Genomic DNA, 8,825 nt, shown 5'->3' with positions numbered 1-8,825 from the left:
TAAAATGATTTTAACATTTTATTGCTGTCTATATGTAATGCAAATAATGGCTTCTGGTGATGATAAAGCATTCCAGAATTACAGACCAGGGCTACACACTTGTAAAACCTGCTTTACATAAACCATACAGTATATTTAGGCTAAATACAGAAATTCAGAGCTAGGAGGCAAATCCTAATAGACTGGATTTAAAACATCTCTCTCATTATTAAATTTGACATTTCCCAGAGGGAACTAGCAAAATCTTAACTAATGATTAGTGAAAGAATACAACCACAAATAGTAATAAGAGCCTGAGAAAAATATTTCTTAAAAAAAGAAACCACACACAAACACTATTATGTACATTATAATCAGGTCTAAGCACAATTTTTACACTGTGTTTAGTAATATGCTAAGAATGTGAATTACAAAGTTTAGCAAAATTGGTGAAATGAACTTAGTAATTTACAAGGAAAACAAGTTTACATGTTAGTGTTAGACTTTTTTTTTTTTCCAATTACCTAGTAGAGAAAACAGGTCAAGGGCTCACAAGCAAATGTTAACATGTTTTTTATTTTTCACAGTTATTGTAATTATTAAATAATTTAATTCATAAGTGTTACTTATATGCACAAATTACACTTGTAACAGCATGACTTTTACTTGAGAAATAAAGGATGAACTATTTACTTATTTACATACTGCCCATAACACTGATGGACTTCTTTATAATGCTTTGTTTTCTAAAAGTTTTGCTGTTTATTTTAAACAAACAAAAGTACAAACAAAAGAACCAGAACAGTGCCACCTAAGAGGGACATCTCCTAACAGTTCAACTAATAAGACTTAGGATTATTCAGCTTCATCCTAAAGGGTGAAGAGCATATTAAAAAAAAAATAAAACCCAATCTAGCTATGTTTAAATATAAATCGTACTGCCATAAGTGAGTATCCTTAAAAAATGAAAAACAGTAAAAAGCACAAAATTTTTAAACTTTTACAACACTGCATAATAAATGTGATGTAAACTTTCTGAACATTTCTTTTCCTTCCTTCTCAAGGCCTTACCATGAAGAGCCTTAATAATGTCTTATTGTCAAGATAAATGTACTTATATTTTTGGGAAAGCATTTAAAGTAACTGATTCTCCACTGCTTAAATGACTTTTCTTAAGGTAAATGTAGTTTCCTACTTTTATGTAAGCCAACCCTGGTTCTATGTGTAACTTACTACATTTTACCTATAATCGTTCCCACTAAGGATGCAGTATTATTTTAAAAAGAAACTCTAACTACTTTAAACATGTTGAAAATAGAAGGACCAATTTAGAGCTGTGACCTAGGAGATAATACATACAGGTTCAACCCTGGAAATGGGTCTTTCATAAGTGAAGATTAACTACAACATAAATGACTTTCACAGTTTTATTATTAACTGTTCTTCAGTTTAATACTAATCTGACAGTCATACCTAATTAGATAACATTTCATCTGACTCACTAGGTTTTTACAAAAGGGCTTAGAGAAAGTTTCAATAAAAATTATAAAATATTAATTTTCTGTAGCTTATAGTTCTTAGCATTAAAGTTATTCTGTTATACTGAACAAAGAAGTAAATTAATCCTATTTCTCCAAGATGCAGTCTGGATTCTAATTCATTAAGTCACTGCTGTTTTGCTACAAATACTGCCAAAATCCAGTGAAAGGGCAAGATAAAGAAGAAGCTATGCTTCACTTGCTTCCCACAGAGGTTCCATTAGGCATTCAGTTGGTTATTCCTTTTTCATTGAAAGAATAAACCTTCACCTTACCCTTTCTCTGACTACTACTTTGCCAATATATGGGTCACACATAATGTGAAAAACTTAATAAAAACGTATGTTTTTAAAAAATGTATATTCAAGAAGTCCCTATTTAATGCAATTTAATCTGCTCAAATATTTAAATTTTACTAGTTTTTTAAAAAGCAATATTGTACTGAATTCCCCAACCAAGATTCCTTTTAAATATACATCCTAAATAAACTATCTTTGAGATGTAGAATTTCTTATAACATATTATGTGCAAAATAACTCTTAACCACAAAACTTTAAATAACTTCTGCATTTAAAATCAAGCAACATCCAATACTCCAGCAGCCACAAGTTGCCTTGAGAGCCAATCTAACCCCTCATATAGTCCCATGCCACTTCGAGCATCGCAGCCCTGAATATACCAGCTACGGCCACAGCACAATTTATGCAGACTGAGAAGTTCAGTGATTTCTTCTACTGACAGAGCTCCAGCAACATCCTGAAAGATAGATACATATCAGAAATTTTTTTATAATCAGCCCATCAAAATTACCATTTATAAAGAATTCTTTTTTTTTTTTTTTTAAAGATTTTATTTATTTATTTGAGACAGAATGAGAGAGAGAGAGAGCACATGAGAGGGGGGAGGGTCAGAGGGAGAGATGCGGGACTCGATCCAGGGACTCCAGGATCATGACCTGAGCCGAAGGCAGTCGCTTAACCAACTGAGCCACCCAGGTGCCCCTATAAAGAATTCTGTTGGTACCATTTTAAAAGAAACCTAAAGTTAAAACCTAGATTCACCCTTCAGTAATTATTTTGTGATTAATAAGTATAGAGAAAAGTAGGGTTGTGATTAAGATCATTTATAACATAGTCTGTAAGAATAACCTTCAGTGAAATCAATGTAGGCGATGCAACCTAAATGAGAGTCATAAGGCATCAACTTAAAAGAAAAAGGTTAACATGTGTATCACAAAAATGGCTTATACCTAGAATTTATATAATGAACAGTTATTAAACTCCCACTCCAAATACCCGAGCACCCCTACTTCCTAGAAGCAACCACCAGTTATTATTTCTTATATATTTGTCCAGATAATTTCCATGCACATTCATGCAAATAAACACAAACAGAAACATACTTTAGCTTTTTTTTTTTTATTTTTTACTTAATACATCTTAAAGATAGTTATCTTTCCATTATCTGGACAAGAAGACCTTCTACATTATTTTTAACATCTGAACTGCATTCCAGGGTGTAGGTGCAACATAATTTTCTTAACCCGTTGTATATTTAATATTTAGATTGAGGTTCTGTTTATGTGCTATTACAAACACATACATATACATCTGTAACATTTTTAACTACATTCATTTGCAACATTATCTGCAGGATAAACTTAGGATATTTGTATGCAGAATACATTATTAGAGGTAGAATTGTGGGGTACAAGGGTATATGCATCTAAAATTTTGATAGGTATGGTACTGTCAAATTGCCCTCCAAGAAAATGTCTCTGTTTAATAATCACACCAACAATATGTGTGAGTCTGAAGATTATGAAACATTTTTATCTTTAGCAATTTAAGTGGAAAATGATATTTCACTTTGCCTTATGTGTGTCTTTTTCAGTAAGTAAAGCAAAGTGTATCTGTGCTCTTAGTGGTTTTTTATTAAGAGGGAAATCCTTTATTCTTCATCCTACCCTTCCTTTTAATGACATATTAGCCCCTCTAATGCACTGAAAAGCATTCTCATCCTCCTAGAAGCATAGGCTCAAGATCTAGGAATACGTAGCTTCTCCCTGTCCTTTATCCTCCCCACTCGGACAACAAATTCTAACAAATCTACCTTCATAAAACTCTTTTCAATCTACTTCCACCCTTCTATTCCTTTAATTTGGGATCTTGTTAACTCTCACTTGAATTACTACAGCAATTTACTGTATCTGCCTGTCTCTAGTCCCTTCCCCCTGATTAATTCTATATCCTACCCCCAAATTACAGTCTTAAAACAGATATGAGTCCAAAAACCTTTTGATGGTTTTCCTTTGTCATAGAATAAAACCTAAATTTCTCAGTCTAGACCTCATCTGTTATTCTAGATTTTCTTCATCCTCTACTTGCCCCTCACATATAGATCTGCTGATGCTCCTTTAAAACACTCATGCTTTTATTTTCTCTGCCTACAGTGTTCTTTCTTTCACATACTGACTCAACGTCCTATCCATAATTTCAACTCGTATCATAATTTCAACTCAAATCCCACTTTTTACACATCTTTCACAAGTTGCCACCTTTAGAACTACTCTAATTTTCCAAGACACGTTGTTAATATAATTGAAGTTACTTACCAGTTTTCTATGTATTACAATCTCATATACAGTCACTTACATGTTTTCAAACATATAAGAGTTTCTGGTAAGCATCAACCACCTTATTTCTTTCTATATACTCCAAGGTACTAAGTAGAGAACTTTCTATATATACTGTATTTAAAATACTCAGCACAAACTTCGTAAGTATCTACTGAATTATCAGTTTTGAAATTACCTTATGTTACCTAATGACATAGGATGCACAAAACTACTAAATAAGTATTCTGAAATACAAACGTGTTACCTGTTTGTTAGCAAAAATCAGGAGCAAAGCATCTCGGAGTTCTTTTTCCGTTAACAACTTTGCAAGTTCACTATGTGCTTCACTAACTCTGTCTCTATGACTGCTATCAACAACAAATACAACAGCTACCAAAAAAAAAAAAAAAATAGAATTAGTCATTTGTTAACTTTCAGTAAATGGACCAAATATTTTAATGCTCTCATTATTTTATTATGGTTAGTCTACTATCTACTATGTTTTTCACAGAAACGCTACCTACTGTAAGAGCATCTAGCAATACTTAACAGTATGACCTCAAGTAGTTCACCTAACTTTTTGGCTCTCTTCATTTCCCCATCTATAACAGGATTTACAACAATTGCTCTACCAAACACAAAGTGCTGTGTATATGAATTAGTATTTTTCTTAATTAATGAGAATATACCTCTCATGACTTCCATAATGATGCTACTTGTTCCTTTTTTTTTGTAAGTTTTTATTTTAATTACCCGATGCTCATCCTGACAAGTGCACTCCTTAATCCCCATCACCTTTTTCACCTGTATCCCCATATAACTCCCCTACGGTAACCATCAGTTCTCTATAGTTAAGAGTCTGTTTCTGGATTTCTCTCTTTTTTCCCCCTTTGCTCGTTTGTTTCTTAAATTACACATGAGTGAAGCCATATGGTCTTTGTCTTTCTCTGACTTATTTCACTTAAGATTACACTCTCTAGCTCCATCCATGCTATTGCAAATGGCAAGATTTAATTCTTTTTATGGCTGAGTAATATTCCATTATACATATACACACACACACACAACACACAACTTCTTTACCCATTCATCAATCAATGGACACTCCAGCTGTTTCCATAACTTGGCTATTGTAGATAATGCTGCTATAAACATCAGGGTGCATGTATCTCTTTGAATTAATGTTTCTGTATTCTTTGGGTAAATACCTAGTAGTCCAACTGCTGGATCATAGGGTAGTTCTAATCTTAACTTTTTGAGGAAGCTCCATACTGTTTTCCAGAGTGGCTGCACCAGTATGCATTCCCATCAACACTGGAAAAGGGTTCCTTTTTCTCCACATCCTCACCAAAACCTGTTATTTCTTATGCTGTTGACTTTATTCTGGCTGGTGTGAGGTGATATCTCACTGCAGTTTTGATTTGCATTTCCCTGATGGTAAGTGATGATGAGCATCTTTTCATGTGTCTGTTGGCCATCTGGATGTCTTCTTTGAAGAAATGTCTATTCATGTCTTCTGCCTATTTTTTAATTGGATTATTTGGTTTTTGGATCTTAAGTTGTGTAAGTTCTTTATGTATTTTGGATACTAACCCTTTATTGGATATGTCATTTGCAAGTATCTTTTCCCATTCCATAGGTTGCCTTTTAGGTTTGTTGACTGTTTCCTTCGCTGTGTAGAAGCTTTTTATTTTGATGTACTCCCAGTAGTTCATTTTTCCTTTTGTTTCACTTGCCCCAAGGGACCTATCTAGAAAAAAGCTGCTAGGCCAATTTCAGAGAAATTATTACCTGTGCTCTTTTCTAGGATTTTTATGGCTGCAGGTCTAACATTTAGGTCTTTAATTTATTTTCAATTTATTTTCATGTACTGTGTAAGAAAGTGGTCCAGTTTCATTTTTTTGCATGTCGTTACCCAGTTTTCCCAACACCATTTGTTGAAGAGACTGTCTTTCTCCAATTGGATATTCTTTCCTGCTTTATCAAAGATTAATTGACCATATAATTGTGGGTTTATTTCTGGGTTTTCCATTCTGTTCTATTGATCTGTATGTCTATTTTTGTGCCAGTACCATACTGTTTTGATTACTACAGCTTTGTAATTTAACTTAGAAGTCCAGAATTGTGATGCTTCCAGCTTTGCTTTTCTTTTTCAAGATTCCTTTGGCTATTCACGGTCTTTTTAGGATTGTTTGTTCTAGCTCTGTTGAAAAATGCTGTTGGTATTTTGATAGGAATTGCATTAAATGTTTAGACTGCTTTGGGTAGTACAGACATTTTAACAATATTTGTTCTTTCATTTTTTGTAAAGTTTCTTTTTTAAGACTTTTTATTATTCATTTGAGACAGAGAGAGCACAGACAGGGGAGAGGCAGGGGGAGAGACAGAAGCAGACTCCCCACTGAGCTGAGAGCCCGACGTGAGCCTTGATCCCAGGACCTGAAGATCATGACCTGAGCCGAAGGCAGATGCTCAATCATCTGAACCACCCAGGCGCCCCATATTTGTTCTTTCAATCCATGAGCATGGAATGTGTTTCCATTTCTTTGTGTCATCTTAAATTTGTTTCATTGGTGTTTTATAGATTTCAGAGTACAGGTCTTTTATCTCTTTGGTTAGGTTTATACCAAGGTATCTTATTATTTTGGGTGCAATTGTAAATGGGATTATTAACTTCTCTTTCAGCTGCTTCACTATTGGTGTATAGAAATGCATCAGAATTCTGTAAATTGATTTTGTACCCTGTGACTTTACTGAATTCATTTATCTAACAGTTTTTGGTGGAGTCTTTCAGGCTTTACACACACACACACACACACACACACACACACACACACACACACACATAGTATCATGTCATCGGCAAATAATGAAAGTTTTACTTCTCCTTGCCAATTTGGATGCCTTTTCTTTTTTTGTCTGATTGCTGTGGCTAGCCCTTCCAGGACTATGTTGAAATTAAAGTGGTGAGAGTGGACATCCTTGTCTTGTTCCTGACCTTAGGGGAAAGGCTCTCAGTTTTTCCCCATTGAGGATGATGTTAGCTGTGGGTTTTTCATAGATGGTTTTTATTATGTTGAGGTATGGTCCCTCTATACCTACTTTGTTGAGAATTTTTATCATAAACAGATGTTGTACTTTGTTAAATGCTTTTTTTTTTTTTTGCATCTATTGAAATGATCATATAGTTCTTATCCTTTCTCTTATCGATGTGATATATCATGTTGATTGATTTGCAAATACTGAGACACACTTGCAGCCCAGGAATAAATCCTACTTGGTCATGGTGGATGATTTTTTTTATATTGTTGGATTCGGTTTGCTGGTATTTTATTGAGGATTTTTGTATCTTTGTTCAGAGAGATTGGCCTGTAGTTCTCTTTTTTGTGTATCTGTCTGGCTTTGATATCAGGGTAATGCTGGCCTCATGGAATGAATTTGGAAATTTTCCTTCCTTTTCTATTTTTTAGAATAGTTGAGAAGAATAGCTATTAACTCTTCTTTAAATGTTTGGTAGAGTTCACCTGTGAAGCCATCTGATCCTGGACTTTTGTTTGTTGGGAGTTTTTGGTTTTTTTTAAAAATTTTATTTATTTGAGAGAGAGAGAGAGAGCACGAGCAGTGGGGAGGGGCAGAGGGAGAAGGAAAAGTAGACTACCCGTTGAGCAGGGAGCTGGTGCAGGGCTAGATCCCAGGACCCCTAGATCATGACCTGAGCCGAAGGGAGACACTTAACTGACTGAGCCTCCCAGGCACCCCTGTTTGTTGGGAGTTCTTTGATTACTGATTCAATTGCTTTGCTGGTAATCGGACTGTTCAAATTTTCTATTTCTTCTTGTTTCAGTTTTAGTAGTTTACGTTTCTAGGAATTTATCCATTGCTTCTAGGTTGTCCAATTTGTTGGCATATAGTTTTTCTTAATATTCTCTTATGACTGTTTGTATTTATGTGGTTTTTTGTTGTTACTTCTTTTCTCTCATTGGTGATTTTATTTGGTTCCTTTCTCTTTCTGGATAAGTCTGGTTTATCAATTTTATGGATTTTTTTTTCAAAGAACCAGCTCCTGATTTCATTGTTCTATTATATTTTTTTAGTTTCTATATCATTTATTTCTGCTCTAATCTTTTTCTTTCTTTCCTTCTACTGGTTTTGGGCTGTGTTTGTTTGTTCTTTTCCTAGCTCCTTTAGGTGTGAGGCTAAGTTGTTTGAGATTTTTCTTGCTTCTTGAGGTAGGCCTGTATTGCTATAAAGTTCCCTCTTAGAACAGCTTTTGCTGTGTCCCAAAGGTTTTGAACCACTGTGTTTTCATTTTCATTTGTTTCCATGTACTTTTTGATTTCTTCTTTGATTTTTCAGATTGACCCATTCATTGTTTAGTAGTAGCATGTTATTTAACCCCCACGTATTTGTGGTCTTTCCATATTTTTTCCTGTGGATGACTCTAGTTTCATAGCACTGTGGTCAGAAATGATGCATTGAGGGGCTCCTGGATGGCTCAGTTGATTAGGTGTCTGACTCTTGATTTCAGCTCAGGTCATGATCTCAGGGTCATGGGGTCGAGCCCCACATGGGGCTCTGCAGGGAGTCTGCTTGAGATTTTCTCTTTCCCTCTCCCTCTCCTTCTGCCCCTCCCCAACTCACACTCTCTAAGTAAATAAATCTTTTAAAAGAAAAAAAAAGTAAAGAAAAGA

The 8,825-nt window shown here is 34.6% G+C and overlaps 1 protein-coding gene across 1 annotated transcript in view; it reads right to left on the bottom strand.

The window, feature by feature from the left end:
* Positions 1-5: 5 nt before the first annotated feature.
* The window catches only part of TRIM23 (tripartite motif containing 23), a 33,523-nt gene continuing 24,703 nt past the window's right edge, over positions 6-8,825 (bottom strand). The window contains exons 10-11 of the mRNA XM_036117456.2: positions 4,400-4,524; positions 6-2,273 (exon numbers count right to left, since the gene is read on the bottom strand). Of these exons, the coding sequence (XP_035973349.1) occupies positions 2,094-2,273; positions 4,400-4,524 (305 nt within the window). The 3' untranslated portion in view covers positions 6-2,093. The remainder of the gene's footprint in view (positions 2,274-4,399; positions 4,525-8,825) is intronic.

Source organism: Halichoerus grypus, chromosome 2 (genome assembly GCF_964656455.1).
Source record: "Halichoerus grypus chromosome 2, mHalGry1.hap1.1, whole genome shotgun sequence".
Taxonomy (NCBI): Eukaryota; Metazoa; Chordata; class Mammalia; order Carnivora; family Phocidae; genus Halichoerus; species Halichoerus grypus.
The sequence above is the reverse complement of the archived record's forward strand: the minus strand, read 5'-3'. Positions and strand labels throughout refer to the sequence as shown.